At 40.2% G+C, this 18,498-nt stretch overlaps 3 protein-coding genes across 4 annotated transcripts in view; 1 reads left to right on the top strand and 2 right to left on the bottom strand.

The window, feature by feature from the left end:
- Positions 1 to 381: 381 nt before the first annotated feature.
- On the bottom strand, positions 382 to 11,655 carry efhc2 (EF-hand domain (C-terminal) containing 2). Its single transcript, XM_026145524.1, has 15 exons — positions 10,884 to 11,655; positions 10,438 to 10,626; positions 10,065 to 10,215; positions 9,106 to 9,329; positions 8,705 to 8,956; positions 7,929 to 8,036; positions 6,757 to 6,895; positions 5,908 to 6,073; positions 5,644 to 5,786; positions 5,312 to 5,508; positions 4,975 to 5,108; positions 4,025 to 4,219; positions 3,042 to 3,134; positions 1,880 to 1,979; positions 382 to 574 (listed from the first exon to the last, which is right to left on the bottom strand). The coding sequence occupies exons 1-15, from the start codon at positions 10,923 to 10,925 to the stop codon at positions 458 to 460; spliced, it is 2,250 nt and encodes a 749-aa protein (XP_026001309.1). The 5' UTR covers positions 10,926 to 11,655; the 3' UTR covers positions 382 to 457.
- Positions 11,656 to 11,719: 64 nt separating this feature from the next.
- Positions 11,720 to 14,778, bottom strand: fundc1 (FUN14 domain containing 1). The gene is made up of 5 exons (XM_026145525.1): positions 14,694 to 14,778; positions 14,076 to 14,226; positions 12,777 to 12,852; positions 12,562 to 12,690; positions 11,720 to 12,457 (listed from the first exon to the last, which is right to left on the bottom strand). Exons 1-5 carry the CDS (start codon positions 14,761 to 14,763, stop codon positions 12,380 to 12,382), a joined length of 504 nt encoding a protein of 167 aa, XP_026001310.1. The 5' UTR covers positions 14,764 to 14,778; the 3' UTR covers positions 11,720 to 12,379.
- Positions 14,779 to 15,766: 988 nt separating this feature from the next.
- kdm6a (lysine (K)-specific demethylase 6A) overlaps positions 15,767 to 18,498 on the top strand; it is a 53,147-nt gene continuing 50,415 nt past the window's right edge. For both annotated transcript variants that reach the window (XM_026145521.1, XM_026145520.1), the window contains exons 1-2: positions 15,767 to 16,401; positions 16,548 to 16,611. In XM_026145521.1, coding sequence (XP_026001306.1) covers positions 16,232 to 16,401; positions 16,548 to 16,611 — 234 coding nt within the window. In that variant the 5' untranslated portion in view covers positions 15,767 to 16,231. The remainder of the gene's footprint in view (positions 16,402 to 16,547; positions 16,612 to 18,498) is intronic.

The following is an 18,498-nucleotide window of genomic DNA, read 5'->3' as shown; positions in this document are numbered from 1 at the left end:
TTTAATCATTTGGCAAGGCAGACACAACATGGTATCATTAACAAAATGACTGCCAAATGTCAGCTTTTTCTTGTAAAGGTAATACTGTTTAATCAATATGTTTGTGAGCAGAGCTCTGGCCAGCATGTGTTTTTCAACCATATCTTGGTTAAGTTCAAACCAAATCGCAAACACACACTAACACATGCAAGTACATAAAAAAAAAACATCTGTGTTCTCACAACTTCTCTCCCCTAAAGCACCAATTTTCCAGTTAACTCAATTGTTTTAGCTTTGCGCTTTAACCACTGCTGCCAAACTGTACACACACACATGCATACCACCTCTCCTGTGGTTTTACACATCTTCACTGTGACCCATGATGAAAACACAAGAGGCTGGTTATGTGATGTACCATGTCCTTTAATTGAGGAATGAGCAGTGTGTGTGTTTGTGTCCATGGGGTAAGGGTATGTGTCTATGCTGAGGTGTCACTGCTGTTTGAGGGCAAGCTGAATGCATCCTGCAGGAAGGCAGAGTAGTTGATGTTTTTCACGGCTGCTCGGCCACCATCAAACCCCACATCGACTTCAAACTGGAAACAGGAACAGGAACACACACGTCACTTTGAGCAGATTCAAATACTTAGTGTTGTAAATAATTGATCATTCTGGTGTCCAGCTTTATTTTACTATTTCTTTCTCTCCTCTGTGACTGTTTGTGCTTCTCTGTGATAACGCTCTCCTTTATTGTTCTTTTATTTGCTTGACTCTGCACTATGACTTGACTATGCACTTTTGCACAAATGAAACATTTCAGAGTGTAGCAAAAGGGCTATTTAAAATAGCACTGCTTTTTCAAACGTTAACAAAACTGAGGGCTGTCTTTTACCTCCATTATACTGATTAAACCCTAGGAAACAAAGGAAAATCCTGCTTACAAAAGTGCCATTTAGCACTTTCCACTTTTTTTTTAAATTGTTTCCAAGATAAAGTAAAATGAACAGAACAAAAGAATGATAACAGCAGAGGCAATAAGAAAATCAGCAATGCTAAACAGCGAGCTGGAATGCAGCAAATACCAAAAAGGCACGCAAGGAGAAGTTAGTTTGTCTGGACCTGCCAACGTGACATTCCTGTTGTTCTTGACACCTTAAAAAATGTTAAAAAGGTGCAGTGGCCATTTTTGGTCTCTTCGAGGGTTTGCCTTGGAGATTTTTTAGGACGGCAGAGTAGTTGAGCAGAGACTGAGCAATGAGTTTGGGCTTAGAAGCAGGCGAGGAAAAAAGCAGCTGGAAACCATGGCAGAGGAAAATGGAGAATAAATTAAGCACAGTGTCAGTATACACACACACACACACACACACACACCGTGAGCACATACACAGATTCCTTCACTCTTGTTCTATTCACGCAAGTCTGGTGAATATCTCTCCTCCTCACCTGTTTCTGCTTAGATTTGGCTGTAGCGTAGCATGCCGAATTTGTATTACACAGGAAAGATACAAGTAAAAGAGAGAAGAAGAGAAGAGCTACTTCTTTTTGACCACCTCTGTATGTATGTCTCTCTCAAGACATTTGCCTTACACACACACACACACACACACACACACACACACACACACACACACACACACACACACACACACACACACACACACACACACACACACACACACAAATTGTCTTCTTATCCGATGACTGTTCCTTTCCGCTCACTTGATTCTGCCTTTGGCTCACTCATCCACTGAGTGATTGCAAGTTAGAGGAGAACGTAAACTCATTTTCAGTTACCCCTATTTAAAAAATCTGTGCACATGCTGTGAAATCACTTACTGTCTCTCACTGAATTGACTCTTTCTTCTTGCTTTATTTGCTTTATAGTTCCTGCTTTTTCTCACCTTTAAGGTGTCTTCAGGCATCACGGGTGGAGCAGGGTGCTCTAACCAGTTAATACCAGCAAGGAAGGCATAGTAGTCAATCTCATCTCCATCTGCAAACCTGAATAAAAGATGCCATCCACTTGAGAAACTGTTTTTTTGTGCTTCATGGTCACAGTCGCTGGAGCTTATTGAACCATTTTGCAAACTAAAATTTAAGAATTGCTTCCTTTTCAAAAATAAGTCACAGATGGAATTACACATTAATTATCAGACTCCTGCAATTTTTGCTTATTCTTCCAGTTCCAGCTGCCCCAAAGGTGCTACAATAATCATGTACTTTCTGTTTGTCTGTGGCTTCTGGAAAATCCAGTCTGAGTCAGAATCTCTGTGGCTTTCATACATTTTTTGTTGAAAGGTGAAATATTTTCAGTTTGTACGGATGCATATTGGACTGTATTCACACCACCTGGGCCAAGTTTAACCCATATTTCTGCACTTTATCTGCACTACTTCAAAACTTTTCTTTGCAACTTGTAACAACAACTGTAAAGCCAAGTATGATTTTTTTTAATGTGGAATAAAAATAAACAATGTAGACTTCAGAGAAAACAGAAACTACCAAACAATATTCTGGGCTGACAAAAGCAGCCAAAAAATACGTAGAAATTGTCTTTAAGATTTTTAAAATGTAGTTTTCTCAACCATCAGGAGATGTTAGTGCAGATTGTGATTGGGATGTCTACTTGATGTCTTATATGTCTTACCCAGTCAAATACCCCCAACACAAATAATAACAAATAAAAACAAAACTGAGTCTAAACACTGAAACTAAATAAATCAAGCTGAAACAAAAAAATGAAACGCACACTGGAAACCAACTGAAAATAGAAACCAAAATTTCAAGTGCAATTAAAAAATACAACTCTGGTCAGAACACACCTTTAAATATTTATAAGATATGTCCTTGAAAAGATTGTAACAAGGCACCATTTCTTAATTTTTGTGGTTTTCAGTTCGGTAGAGATTTTTTTTGTATGACAAGAACAATCCCGGGCACAGATTGCGGACTGCACTTCACCTCGGTGAAAATAAACCTTTCTGAAAAGCCTTCTGAAAATGTTCTGACATTTTTGAGGGGACCTTGAACTGCTCTACTCTAAACTGATTTGTGGGCTCTTACTTGCTGAGAAGACCTTCGAGCAGGCTGTTGGGCACGGGAAGGTGGAAAGCTTTACAAATGGTCCTTATCGCTTTTGTGGAGAGACGTTGTGTCCTAAAGAAAAAAACAAAACAAGCGCACAACATATCCAACATATGGTAGAGCCAAAAGCTGCAGCTACAGTTCAGACTCGCATTGGCTGTGAGCCTGCTGTTTGTAGAGACATTTGAGAAAGGCTCTAAGAAAAAAAACAAAACAAAACATGCTGGTTAGAGGCCAGTACATTACATCAGAGACAATGTGCCATCAGCAGCAACATGAGCTGGCCTTTGTTGTTAGTTTAACATAAAGTACATGTAATTCCCATAAGGACTGACATAAATTCAGTGCTAGTGGAAAACGTTTTAAAGTGATATCGTATTTGGACAATGTGTGTAAAACAGAGGATGTCTGTCCTGCAAGAACACTTATTCTCCACAGTAATGACCGCGAGTCCAGAGGCGCCGTTCTTGTCATGCCTTCCTTATTACAGGGACGCTGATGAACAAGTTGATGCCTATCAAGGGTGTCTACACTTGTGTCACATAAACAAATCAGCAAAAGTGGGTTAAAGGTCCTATCAAGTGGATGAGCAGTGTGTGCGCATTAAATATGTGATTTTATGCACAAAAACAAAATGAAGGTGACAGACAATGAAAAACACACATAATAGACTCAGGAGACTGTGTGTGTGTGTGTGTGTGTGTGTGTGTGTGTGTGTGTGTGTGTGTGTGTGTGTGTGTGTGTGTGTGTGTGTGTGTGTGTGCGCGCGCGTGTGCACTGGGCTAAACAGGTCTTAAGGATCCATCTGGTTCCCATGCTCCGCTATGGCATTGCTGGAACTAATCGTTGCTCTGAGGTATGGGGGCCACAGGCTGCACGATTGATGCCTTGTTGTGACGCTATCTGCCTGTGTGTTTTTCTGTGTGTGTCTGTGTTTATGTTGCAATAGTATTTTGCCTTACTTGTGTCGATCGTGATCCGCGAATGCTCTGGCCATTTTAGGGAATTCTTCAAAGGCCTTCTTCTTGAGGAAGTCCTGGGCCACAGCCAGCATCAAGCCCACGTCCACCTGGGTCTGCTCGCGCTCTGAGAAACACCGGCCCAGCACCAGCACCTCGTGCTCAGACAGATTGCAGTCCAGTCCCAGCAGCAGGCTCCTATGTGGGGAGAAAATAATACACAAAAACTGATGACAAATGAATTAACCCACATCTCACAATCCTTTAAGGTTGTTTTCACACCTACAGTTCACTTACTCTGGTCCAAATCAGCTCATGAGTATCTAAACACGAAGATTTGGTTTCTGGTTACCAGATAAAACTCGAAGGGGAACTCCAAGTGAACCAAAATGTGTTGCTACAAAATAAGTGAGAACGTGTAGTATGCTTATTGGTCAGATGTGTCTGGAGCAACAAAAGTAAATAGAGGAAAGAGGTTGAGGTTATGTTCTCGCTGAGTGGATAACATGGAGAACTTACATTCAATTTATAGCTGGCCCATACTAACTGTTTTATTCTCCATTTTCCATAAAACGAAGAGAGTTCGACTTAGAATTTGATTTAAACTGACTAAACCCTGCAGATGTGAAAACACCCTTAATATACTGTGCACAGGATTTCTCTTTGCTTTCATGTGTCACTTATTATATTTACATCCCTAGAATTGGATAGGAACAAATTAGTCTCCAGTAAATCACTATTTAAACTCCACATATGTAGTGATTAACTGTCCTTTTCATCACTTTATGGTTGGGAACTAGAACCCTTCTCTCGGTCTCGTCCAAGTTACCACACTCTGCTAACAGGAGGTGCTGGCAGTAATTTCACCTTGGAGAACTGAATACATTGATCACGTACTTCAACACTTGCGGGCTAGAGATTAAACTGCAAGTGTTTTTGCTTCATTACTGTACCTTATCGACTCAAAAGGGATGAAGCCAGTGTTGCTGGGGTCACTGAGAGTCAGAAACTTCCTGATCTCACACTGTTTCTCCTCCGGAAGGGACCTTAGTTTGCTAATGATGATGCCCATGTTGGCTCTGGGAAACTTTAAAGGGTAACACAGAAAACATGCTTAATAGAATAGAATTAGAATAGAATTCAACTTTATTGTCATTGCACATGCACAGGTACAGGGTAACGAAATGCAGTTAAGGAAATAATAGCACTTAAGGAAAAGCGGACTGCTTCATGCCCCCGAGACAAAAAACTAAAACCAGCTTGAGCTGATTTCTTATTTTTCCTCTTTACCTCCTCAGCATGCTGCTCCATGTACTTGAATGTGTATTCATCAGCATCCAGAAGCTGGAAGTTGATGCTGTTAAGGCAGAGGGTAGCTCCCACATACAGATCCTGAGCTGTAAAGTACTGAGACAGCTGACTCTTAAACAGCTCCTGGCCTGGCTTCTTTACACGACCGCGCTCCAGAAACTTACCACCAAGAACACCTACAACATGGGACAGAGTGTAGAAAGAAAGCTTCTGTAATACTTAACTACATGTATCCGAACCATGCGGGTCATCGATTTGTATCTCAGGTCCTACGAGTGTTTCTGTTGCAAATGAGGATGGAAAGTTTTTACCTGAGTTCTTCTGTGGGCGTTCAAACACACTGATGGTGTCATTGGAGAGGTAGAAGGAGATGATGAAGACCCGCTCTCTGTCAACTGGATCAGCTGTAATCATCTTAGCTTGGAAATTCAGCACTTTACTGTCCAAGCCATACCTGTGGAGACAGGCTCACAGTAGAGTTCGGGGCTAGCACTAACACACATATAGTGAGAGATAGAGTAGAGATAAAAAACTTTCACTAATTTGATTGTGACTGTGACTTAAACTCATCGAACCTGTCTTTCGCCATAAATTTCTGGAAGTCTTTCCGTGGTGGCTTGGGCAGGAGGTGCTGGCAGAAGCTAAGCGAGTCCTCCTCTGAGCCAAAGCCGTTGTAGGGGGGCACAGGTCTCGGGGGCTTAGGGGCTGGCGGAGCTTTGTACTGCAACGGGGTGAAGTCCTCTAAGAGGAAGCAGAAGAAAGAAGAGACAAAACATTTAAAAGAAGAAAATAAACCCAGGAGGAGAGCTTAAATGATCACAACGAAACAGGTCATCTATCCCTGAGCTGACCCCTGACTACTCAGAGCAAGAAGGGACACTTCCATCACAGTGACCTGTCAGCGGGGCCTCTGTCTTGTTTCCTACTGTGACTAATGCAGCAAGCCCCCAAAACCTGCCCAGGGTGGCAGTGAGCAAGGATACACTATAAGGTTTTTCCCTGCTGGGGAGTAAGTGCCTTTAACTTTAACTGGAGGCCCAGGTGTCTTTTGTCAGTTCATCAGTGGTGTTGAACACTTTCTGTTTTTCTAATAAGCGTCAAGCAATAAGCGCTCTCTATAGACAGAAAGCAAATCTATCCTGTACCATTGGATTCAGGAATCACCTCCACAAGAAAGACGGCTTTGGCAGATGCTTGCTCTTACTGCCCCCAAGTGTTTATATTAATGCAATGCAAGACACAAGTGAAAATCCCCAGGAAAAAATATGTCACTGTAAGCATTTTCTTACATCAGTTATTCCATAGGTGTATACATAATGCAATTTTTTTTTTCAGTTGACAATCCTGTCCAAAGAAACAATGCAAACATTTTTAGTAATACTGAAATAAAGAAATCAACAGCACTGCAGTAGTGTTTACCGTACCGATGCCATATTTGGCGCGGTAGTAGTGTTTGGTGAAGTCATCACAGTCAGCGAGGATTACTCTCCTGCCCCACACATTCACTTCCCCACCTATGATTAAATCACAGTCCTTGTAGAATTCCTCGTGGACAGCTCCGGTCTGCAGGTGAGAATAGAGATAATGACATGAGTAAACAAAACAAAAACTTATATAGAATCTTACTTGTTGAATTGAATTACTTAAACACACATGAATTGGATGGTTATATCTATTAAGAGCCTGGTGCTGAGTGGATACAGGGAGTGGGACATGGTGATCGAAGAATCCTGTATTAAAATCCACAGCAGAAATTATGTCAGCAAAAATGGTGGAATAAGATTAACGCTCTGTGGAAGCATTTTAAAACCTTATTTTGGGTCAAACTCAGGAAACCTTTTATTTCTGATAAGACTGATGGTTGCATACAGGCAAAACTGAAAATTGATGGAATTATTATTTAATACAGAAAAGTGTGGTCAAACATAATCTGTGTTTGATTAGCAACAGCTTCTTTTTCAGCATGACACTGCCAACGCAGTAAAAGCATATCTGAATAGAGAAACACACAATGGAACATTATCAGTCATGGACTGGCCTCAGCAGAATCATTTTAGCAGTGTGGCATCATCTTCACAGAGAACAGAACAAAAAGCAGCCAACATCCAAAGAAGAACTTTGAAAGTCTTTGAGAGCTATTCCTAAAGGATAGTCAAAGAAATTAGAAGAAAACCCACCTAAGAGAGTTCAGACTGTGAAGTATAAAGGTGGTCATACTTTGACTTTCAAGGTCTTGTACATCCTCTGTTTTTGCCTTATATATTGTATTTCCACATATGTACACACATGTTTCAATAAATTGCCTCTATTTCCTAATTTCCTAGCAAAATATGGAGGAAATGAGGAGTGACACAAGAGGTTTGCACAGTATTGTATTAACTGAAAAAGGAAGCTGCCTTCCCCTAGACTGGATTACTGGATTGTAATTTGACGCATATTTTATCCTCTAACTCTAATCGAGTGTCTTAATAGCTCGTTTTAGGTTTAACCTCTGAGATTCATGTAAATCTCGCTAACTGCCTAGCCTCTCAGTGACCTCTCAAATAACATCCCGTTAGCATGTTTGTAGTGTGAGCGTGGCTGAGACAGGACATACTTTGAGGCTGTCCAGTATGTAGCGGTTTCCCATAGTACTGGAGGTGAGCACGTTGAGCACCGTGCGGTCTGTTATCTCTCCAGGCTGCTTGACTTTGGCTGGAACATGCTGCAAAAGGGAAACAAGTGCGGACAGGAAAAATACAGAAACTGTTAAACAAAAATTATTCTTTATAAGTAAATACCATTCTGCATGCACACAACTGGTAAGAGAAATAAAAAGACGGATAAAAGACTGAAAGAGAGAGGGAGAAGCAGATCAACAAAATAAGACTGAAGAAGGAAACGAGATCTGTCGTTAAGGACACGGTGATTTCCCACTGGATGGCAAAGTCTGCTCAACCTTTAAGGCTGACATTTAATAAAAAGGCATTGGAGCAAACAACGTTACTGGACTGAAAACACATAGTTATACATTGACATGATTGATGCCTGGATGTCCTTCAGGATGAATTAAGCTTGGTCAGTCAGTAACTGGAGGAGAAAGCCTACATGCTTGAGGGAAACTGGGTGCTAAAGCAGTCCTGTCAGAGTGAATGAGGTCTCCATGAAAGCAGGAAGACGAAAAGAAGCAACACAACCAGAAAGAGGGACACTGCAAGCCTTTAGGTTAGGAGTAACCATCTTTAAAAGTTAACAAAAACAAAGAAATAGCAAAACTTCAAGCTCAAAAAAGCCCTTATTAATCCTTTTGTATAACCCTGCCTGTGCTTTTTTTCTTTACTCTCTCATTTCTCGACAGCTGTTATCGCGCTCTTATCACGCTGCTTTACCTACCTTAGGTAGTCTGCAGCGACGAAGAAATTTGTTCACTTTGTCTCTGCCAGAATTTGGGGGGATCACCTCCCGGATCTCTATGGTGTCATCAACCAGGAAGTAGTGCAGTATGAGCTCCCGCAAGTCAACATAAATGCTCTGTGAGTCATCCCAGAAGCAGTAGAAGCGCAGGACTTTGCGGTCATGGTCCAAGAACTGCTTCAGCGTATCATGTCTCTCATATGGCCGAAGTGGCTGCATACTCTTTTTGAGCTGAAAGCGTGAAACAAATAGATTATTCGCTATAACTTTCTTTAAAAAAAATAAATAAAGGAGGATTAAAATATATTTCGACAGAGTTAAAAAAAAAAAAAGAGTTAAAATAAAATACAAACAACAAAAAATGTATTTCGGATGCCCACCTGTTCCCGTAGGCTGCTGTAGGGGTCCTCAGGTACAGTTGTAGGGTTATTTACGTGCACCCCAAGTTTTGTCAGAAAGTTCCTTGTGAAAGAGTCACAGTCAGTCACAGTGAATGTGCGAGAGTGCAGCTTCATCTGTTGGTTGATGTTGAAATGGAACAGGTTGTAGAACTGGCCTTCATTTGGAGGAGGCAGTGGAATACGGTGGCGACGAATGAGTGTTCCTATGACAGGGATCACCAACACAGTAACAAATGAGTCTGGAAACTCTCATCATATTGCAGATTTTTGGGCCACTTGGGAAAAAGCAGAAGATTAACAAAAATCCAAACCCAATCCCAAAAGAGTTGTGATGCTGTATAGAATGTAAATTAAAACAGAATGCAATCACTGACAAACTCATAAACCCATATTTGTCTGGAGAAATGTCTTTTTGCAAGAGACAAAGCTGAAAACCAATGCTGGATGCCCATGATCATCGCCACCCCGAAGGCATCTAATACAGGCATGGTTTTATCATGGAAATCACTGCATCAGCTCAGGAACACTTCCAGAAATCACTGTTCACTTTCCACAAATGGTTGGCAGAAACGGTTAAAGCTCAATCATGCAGAGAAGAAGCTGTATGTGAACAACGCCACCATCTTCTCTGAGCAAACACTCATTTAAAATTTAGAGAGGCAAAGTAGACTGCATCTGTAGTCAGACGAATTAAAATGCAATATTTGAATTTCTTCTTCTTCATCTTCCTCCCATCAAATTCAAAAGTGACCTTATTTTTTTCTTAAAAATGTTACAAGTTTTTATCATGAGTAAAATGTGAGTTTATCAGATTTGCAACTCATTTTATTCTGTTTCCATTTATATTTTGCATAGTGTCTCATTGTTTATTTATTTATTGAGGCTGTAATTGAATTTAAGCAATATTCTCAAGATATTTCCTGTTATATCACAGACACCTTGGGGAATGCCACTGTTCTTGTACTCCGGCTCCACAACCTGTATGGTATCGTCTTCCAGGAAGAAGTAGATCTTACACTTTCTGATTCTGTACGTCTCAGACTGAGCCTCAGGTACAGTCTCCTGGAAGTATGCATCAAAACACAGAACCTAGAAGAACAAAATGATATTTTGTGGCTAAAATTACTCAAATGACAAATGCGAAATGATTACAGGCTTTAAAAAATACCAGGCTTTAATTTTTTTTTTACTTGAATGAGTAACACAAGATATTGGAAGCTTTAAACCTTAATAACAGACATGAAAAAAAATAACATAAAGCTATACCATGTCTGTCTGAGTGGAGAATTAAAATCAGTTTCTATTATTCACCTGTTTGTCAAAGGTTACCCATGGTGGTAAACCGGTACCACTTCCTATGGGATAGACGGAGTACTTTGGTTTAATCTCCTGACCAACTAAATGTTCTCCTCCAATGCCTGGCTTCTCAGACCCAACCAGCATAGGGACTCCACTGGAATAGTTAAAATGTTGGGATTTGTGGAATCTCTCCTTCCCCAGCTGTGGTACAGAAAGGAGAAAGTATATCTGAGCACTTTCTATTAAAAACATGTTAAATAGACTGGTTCTTATATGCCTGAGTACTCAAAGCGCTTTCTAAACAGCATACATCACTCACCCACTCGTACAACCACTTTTATCTGAGCTTAAGCGCTCTCTAGCTAACAGGCGACCTGGGGTTAGTTTCTAGCTAAGGAAGTCGCCTGCTAACGAAACTCGGTAATTTGCGAGAAACATACGAAGTGTCGTAAACTTACTCTTTCATTGGGAGAGTTCCCTGGCAGAAACGGTAAAGCCATGGTGGTAATACTTATAACTGTTGGATTACTTTCTCCATAAAACTCAGCGGCCCTGAAGTTCCAACGGTCTGTTATTGGTCTGTTACCATGGAAACGTCTTTTGGGGACACGTCTCTTAGCAACAAAAAGAACCAATGAAATATTTTTATTTTCATAACAATATTCAAATTATTGCTGTTCATCGTATATTTTGATGCTAACATAGCCAATTAAATAAAAAAGAATTTATAAACACATTATTTTTCCTACAAGTTAAAAAGTGCAACAGAGCGTAAACTGTGTACTTATGTACTATTTATATATTAAAGTTTACAAATAGTATCAGAGTTGGCATAATATAACCACCACTACTAAGGTAATTAAGTAATTATCCCTGTAAATAATACCTTGCTGTTTAGAGTTTACTGTACATTCTGATGATTTGGAAATAATTCTTGCTTGAACTTTTACGCCATCTAAAAGCCCTCTGTGTCTACCTAAGAAATTATAATTTAATGTATGCCACACACATCCTGCAAAAATTTAACTTGGACTCAAGAATACATTATAACACATCCTGTTTCCTTGTAAACTGTAAACTATTATGCTTGTAGGGCATACAAAAATAAATGGCCAGAGTAGCAGCTCATTTTTGTTTCTAATTATAAGTGCAAACTAAAACATTTTACAAAATCCAAGTGAAAGTAAACCAAAGCATGGATGAATGTATACTAACAGACTTCAAAGGCATCCGAGACTAGGTTTCTTCATCTGTACAGTTAAATAAACTGCACTGTAAATTGAATTAGACACAATTAAACATATTTCTTTATTTTTATTTACTTACATAATAGTCAGACCACAGCCTTCAGTACCCAAAGCGATGCTAAACATAATAGACCATAAAAAACAGAGACCGCAAAGACTGGTGTAACCCAGTTTTTACTTTGAAGATGATTGATTATAATGTGTTAAACCAAAATATAAAAATTAACAGTGGCACTGATGGAATACCCTAAAGACATGCATCCCCTGCCAGGTGTAGGTGAACTGAAATCTATTTGCCCCAACTGTGCACAACCACAATGGGAAATCTTTCCTTCTGGAACACTGTCCCGTTTTTTTAATAAATACATAATAACAGAAACATTCTGCTGGGTTTCCTTTTTTGATTTAATTTACATGATATGTATTATTATTTGGCGTTAAAACTGGAGTGTTTCAAGATGGCCATTCTGGGCTAATAAATAAGTCCCATGTCTATATCAACAAGTATGGTGTTATAAACAGAGGGGTTTGCAATGCAGCTTAAGTAAAAACACAGAGCTCCAAGCTAAACTGGTATCTGTTGGTCACTTGCTGTTAAAACACTTGAGAACTTTTCAGCAAAGACTTATAATTATCCCCTATAGCTTTTTATAACATCAGAAACATAACACAAAAAAACCCCAATAACTCTTCTCATTCGGTAGGTCCTAAGATGCCAGGCCGAGCAGGAATCCTCCGATGAAGCCACTTGTGACGACAATGTTTTTCTTCACAAACTCTCTGGACTGAAAGACACAAACCATATTTCATATGACACAGTCACTTTTTCGTTGTAATGGGAAGGTGAAAATGATCTCACAGTCAACCAGACAACTCACAACAAAATTACCTTCTCAACAAATGTGTTGAGCTCAGGGACTGCCTGATCTGTTCCCTTCTTTAACTGCTTCTTAGCTTTGTTGACATCCTTCTCTACTCGCTTCCAGTCCACTTGGATATAGCCACTGTTGTTAGCTACCTGAAGAAAGACAGATTCATGAAAACAATGTCAATGTGTTGAAAAGCTTAACCTGCACATATTTATGCAGGGCGATGCAATAATACCTGTAAAAGCAGAAGGCCTCCCCCCACTGCGGTAGCAGCAACCTTTCCAACCTTCTGGAAGAGGTAACCTGCACACCTAAGGCAAATTGAAAAGAGAGCATAGTAGCTGATCTAACAATAATAATGACACAAGTTAGCCTAACAATGACCATTGTAAGGTGGCCATTCACTGTCATAAGGTTTGCATGATGTGAAAGGTTCCACTGATAAAGTGTAACTAAGACACTGTTTGCAAGATACCTTAACTGCAGAGTTATAAAGTTGGGAGTGTGAAATTTGTTTTCTTAAGTGATGGCAAAATACAATTTTGTCTCTCTGCTACAGTAACACGTGAACAGCACGATGAGCATGCACTATATGTAATACAATACTGTACAAAACATTTTGAGCTACTCCTCATTTCCTTATATTTTACTTCCAAAGAGCCAGGCCTCCTGGTCATTTTTTAAAGCGGCCTTGAGCAGTAGCTCTCCAGCCCTTCTGATGCTCTTTTAATGTTTTTCTTTGGACGTTCCTTTCCAAGTTCTGAGGTATGCCAAATGACACAAGAACTGGGTTGTAAATAACTTGTCAAAAGTAATAAATTCATGAACACAGAAAATGATCTTTGATCCACCACCCAATGTCATCTCTAAAGTGTCTGATTTGGAAACTGAAACTAAAGAATGAAACTGCTGCCATACACGCTGCTAAAGGCATACCTGGATACCCCCCCCCCCCCCCCAAAAAAAAAAAAAAACCCCAAACAAAACAAAACAACAACAACAAAAAACACAGTGGAACGCTGTCAGCCACTGATTGTGCAAAGCCTGGACCTCAACATTACTGAAGCAGTGTGAGATCATCATGACAAAGAATGGAACAAACAGCATTCAAAGGAGAACTTTGAAGAACTATCTTTGAAGAGTGCTTAAAGGAATTAGACGAAAGCTTTCTGAGGAGACTTCGGGCTGTTGAAGAATACTCATGACCATGATCACTTAAAAGGTCATGAGTATTGTATAAACTCTGTTTTTCTTATATACTGTATATATGTTTGCATGTTTCAAATACTGTCTGCACACATTTCATATTTTCCTAGGAAAGGGGAATGTGGGGTGGCTAGAGATTTTTGCGCAGTACAGAAATAAAGACATCCGTGTCCAATTAGCCAACAGAAGATATACTGTAAACAAGATGAGACACAGAGCAATTTATAACCATCTAAATCTTGAGATTTTCTCATTTTGCGTTGGGGTGTTTCTCAGCCATTCATATTTACTACGCTAAAGGCAGCATAATTTTAATGAGAATATTTACCATCCACTCACTCCACCTATTGCAATCTGTGTGGCCACAGAGTATTTTTCAGCTATGGGGCCGGAATTCTTTCCGAAAAGGCGGTTCCACCATCGCTGACGTTTAGCGTATTCTGTCAGATCCACGACCTTGTCGTAAATCTCATCTTCCACTTGTGTACATACAAGAAAAAATAAAAGACAGCTAGCATGAAATAACAATGAATGCAGCGGCGAGAAGCCTTACAAGCACAGTTATATTAATGCTACAAAATCAACATACGATTCTGGACGCTATTATCCATAACTCAACGATCAATTTTAGTAGTTTCCTGCTTTTTTACTTAAGATTTATCATGACAGAGGCAGATACCAATAGTTTCATTACGGGCTCCATTACAACTTACTAAAATTCATGGGCCTAACAATAACTTAGCATGACTACATAACTAAAGCTAACAGGTGAAAAGTTAATGTTAGCTGTAAATGGTGCGGCCCAGGACACAGTCAACGCTACAGAGGAAACGGGAAAACGTCTTCAAGGCTTCTTAGCAGCAACGCGAACGTTACTAAATGCACCCACGGTGTCGAGACCGTCCTGGATCCGAATAACATGCAATAACTTTGCAGGCCTCCTTACCCTTGCTATTCGCCATTTTGGAGTGCACTGGTCTGTCCTCAGCTGCTTTCACGTCCGGCGTCATTTGCATAAATTTGACGGTGAAAAAGAAACTGAGACATGGGCAGGCCTACATATACTGCAATGTTATACGTTGTGTAATAATAATAATAATAATAATAATAATAATAATAATAATAATAATAATAATACATGTTTTTGTTTCTTATGAAACATTTGGAGATTTTGCCAGTCTCGCAACTCCATCCAGGTTTCGCGTGACCTCCAATACACTCAGTGCACTGAAGGTTGTTAGGACACAGGTATGGGCAGCTAAAGGTGTGTTGGTTGTGACTATTTTGTTTTTTAAGAATAACTCTAAATGAGTGCATTCCAAGTGGAGATGGTTAGCCCCCTATTTTCCTAACTGATATTAGGAAAACAATTCCTGACTAATTCCTGACAATAACAGGTTTCATTTATTTAGGTTATTTTTGCACTATTAAGTTAGCAGAAGAAATTCTGCCGTGAATTCTCCATGAATGAGTTTCGTAATAACCCGGTGTGCCTAGTGGTAGAAAAAGACAAAACAGACAAACAAAAGAAAGAATCGATAGTAAATATATTAAAATGTTATTACTAAGTTTTATATAGCTTTTTATTTTTTATGGGATTTGTTTATATCTTTTTTTGGAACACCAAGGCATTGTGTTCATTCGCTAACTGACGTCCTCCTGAAGCTTAAAAAACAGATAAATAACACGGCACAAAACTTCAAAAAGGGAATAGTTATAGTTTTCTGGACTGTTTCACTTTAGTTTACTTTCTATGGTTCATTTCACAGTTTCTTCAGTCGTTCATTTTTTTAAATTCATGTTTATTTGTGTTATTTGGAGGAAAATGAGTTCCCAGTTTCTTGATCTATCTATCTATCTATCTATCTATCTATCTATCTATCTATCTATCTATCAGTCAAAAAGTACATGTGCGACGTTGCAACAAATACCCTTGGCACATATGACAGTTATTTTAACCAATACGTTACCTACAAAAACAGTTACGTAATCATAATATAGCCTGAAGAACCAATCGCAGGACGTGAGGCGGGACTTGGAAACAGATTTGATGTGTGCGTGCGCGTGTTCGTTCGCGTGTTCGCAACACGTCAACAGGAGACCACCACGTGACCGCGGATGCCGCGTGCTGATTGGGCACAACGAGCAGAGGGCGTGTCGAAGGTGGCGGCATGCGTTTGCCTGTGTGACACAATTACAACAACTTTGAGCCGATGGTTGGGGAAGTTTGCGATATTATAAAATAACACTCAGTCCTACAACCCAACATTACATCAACTTCATGCATAAATTGGCACTGGAATACACGTTGAGTTTGATGTACAATGAGGAGTGTGGAAGATAACTTGAAGGGATCATTTCCTTGAGGATTTGGCAAGAATTACACTACGCCCCGTTTTAATCCTGGATAGGTGTGCAACACTTTCGTTGTGACTGCATTTTGGCGGAGTTGCTCGGTGCCGTTGATTTTCCCAGTTCTTTTCCATGAAATCGTGCGGAGTGTCGCTCACCGCCGCTGCCTCTGCTGCTGCCCGGAGTCTCGGCGTTGCTGGTAATGACGAGGAGAAAATGGCGTCGGGAAAAGCGACTGAAATCGAAGAGGACTTTCCGAAGCTAACAGCGCAAGAGAAAGAGAGCTTGGTCGGAATTGACAGGTTAGACGCTCTATTGTGTGAATAGTTTAATTCGCTTAGTTTTTTTGCAATTAATAAATTTTCTTCGCGCAGTTGGAAACAACAATTGCCCCCCCTCCCCTCCAAGTAATACGGAACCGCCTGTGTTGTCTGTCCTCTACTTGCAGTTCACTGTTTGGATTTCATAGGCTTCAAGAAGATGGCGCCAGAACGAAGGCCTTGCTGTTAAAGGTATGCCACAGAATAGGATCACAGTTGCCGCTCTCCGTTATCTCCACAGACGAGTGCATATCCCATATGAAATACGTGGTACAGACCTCCCAACGCCACTCTTGGTATAAGGCTAGCAGCGACATACACAAACCATAATTTCCCCAACTTTGAAGCTGAACCTGCGGGCTGAATGTACAAACCAGCCCTCAGTTTTACATCATTGCATTCGCAAGACAACACGTACAGTGCCAGGTACACAGCGAGCCAACTCGAGTGTATTTCTGCTATGTTTATTACTATGTTTAGTATTAAACATGCCCAAACTAGCCGACAGGGCTACAGTACGATTGCAGGGAGATGGGAATCTCCACCCTGCTCAAATCGGTGGTGTCATCGGTAGTTGAGAGTAGGTACCATGTACATAGCGTTTTATGGAGTGTTGAAAACATACTTGGCGTAGCAAAAATATTGCTTTTAACAAAACTCACAATAAGTGGAAGGCACGTGTATCGGTGAAAAAACGTATTACAGTGGTTATTACTAGTTAAGTATTGCTAGATAGTCATGCACACGTTGTAAACTGTAGGACTAACAAATTTAATACTTTGCTACCAAGCCAACTTGGTGTTTCTTATCTAAAAGCATTACAGCGAGCCTAATAATACGGTAAACGCCGACTTTTTTGACTTTTACCGAGAGGCGTTAACAGAAATATCAGTGTCGCACTATGTCGTCCGTCCCCTCCTCAGTAACGGCAGGTAGAGTTTGGTTTGTGCGTCAGCTCACTCTGTTAGCATGTAGCAGCTAACTGTCCAGTGGTTACCCGCCCCTACCCCCTTCCTGCTCTCACTTTTAGCTATTACGGCATAACCTGGAGAACACTAAGAATGAAAAACACAATGTTAGGTATTAATTTAAGCTTGCAAAAATAATGGCTGCTCAACTTGGCGCAAGATGGCGGGGATAGGGAGAAAATACCTAGCAAAGGTTTGCTAGGTGACTGGCTAACTATCAGCGGTGGCTAGGCTAACCACCATTCGCTTAAAAGATACAACGACGGTGGCGTTCAGTGTTTTAGAACAAAGGTGCACGATTAAAGTGCAAAGAAGGGTTTACAGTTGATTTCACGGTGTGTGTTGCAAACACATCAACCCTGCTCATTCAGTCAATGTTACTACAGGTGAGCTGCCTGTGCTGGATGTGTCTTCAACATGTGGCTTCTGGGTTTCTTGTTGAAGCGGTTTCTTGGGACGTTGTTTTGTCAGGGTCTACTTTCAGATTAGGGCCGAGCCATTACACTCAATCTTTGCACATTTGTGGTGTTGCTGTCCTTCATACTCTGCTGGATAGCTGGACAACCTGACCGTTCAACATCATAACGTTAAACTTACAACGTCTGGTTGTTGAGTCTTTCTTGGCGATGGTGTTTTAGATTGTATCCCATTAAATACAGTTGTGTCTTCCAAAATGAGTGCGCTTTACCTAATTCTTCTTATATTCTTTCCGCATCCTACCATTTTAAAATGTGGTGTGACTAATTCTTTGCACGATGCTCTGTTCATTGAATGGTGAATATTAAAAACAAGTAGATTTGTCGTCGTAGAGTATATAATTTGCTTAAATGGTTTCAAAAGTGGTCCTTGCTGATTGACACCGTCTCTACAGACTTCACTGCTGCACCAAAAGCAGAATTCGTGAGCAGAACAACAATAGTTTCAATGTGCATGGATTTTTAACCAGTTAATGATACATCACAGCCCTTTTTATGTTAGCGTAGTTGTATGTGCAGTGACGAATCATGCGGGAATGTTTTTCTTCTAGACCGCTAGATAAGGTGCATGGTGCACAAGAATAATGTTTTCAATTTTTTTTCATAAGGTCTTGTAATAACGAAGAGATACTGAG

This window comes from Astatotilapia calliptera, chromosome 16 (assembly GCF_900246225.1).
Source record: "Astatotilapia calliptera chromosome 16, fAstCal1.2, whole genome shotgun sequence".
In the NCBI taxonomy this organism is placed as follows: domain Eukaryota; kingdom Metazoa; phylum Chordata; class Actinopteri; order Cichliformes; family Cichlidae; genus Astatotilapia; species Astatotilapia calliptera.
Note: the sequence above shows the minus strand (reverse complement) of the source record. Positions and strands in the feature narration are given on the sequence as shown.

What these genes read in the sequence shown, in the direction of transcription:
- efhc2 (XM_026145524.1), bottom strand. Translation starts at nt 10,925, where the DNA reads ATGGCTTTACCGTTTCTGCCAGGGAACTCTCCCAATGAAAGA. An exon ending in GTCGCTGCAGACTACCTAAG is followed by an intron (nt 8,037 to 8,704) that starts GTAGGTAAAGCA and finishes TCCCTTTTGCAG; the next exon opens with CATGTTCCAGCCAAAGTCAA. An exon ending in ATCCCTTTTGAGTCGATAAG is followed by an intron (nt 4,220 to 4,974) that starts GTACAGTAATGA and finishes CTCCCCACATAG; the next exon opens with GAGCCTGCTGCTGGGACTGG.
- fundc1 (XM_026145525.1), bottom strand. Translation starts at nt 14,763, where the DNA reads ATGCAAATGACGCCGGACGTGAAAGCAGCTGAGGACAGACCAGTGCAC. An exon ending in CAAAATGGCGAATAGCAAGG is followed by an intron (nt 14,227 to 14,693) that starts GTAAGGAGGCCT and finishes TATGTACACAAG; the next exon opens with TGGAAGATGAGATTTACGAC. An exon ending in TCAACACATTTGTTGAGAAG is followed by an intron (nt 12,458 to 12,561) that starts GTAATTTTGTTG and finishes TGTGTCTTTCAG; the next exon opens with TCCAGAGAGTTTGTGAAGAA.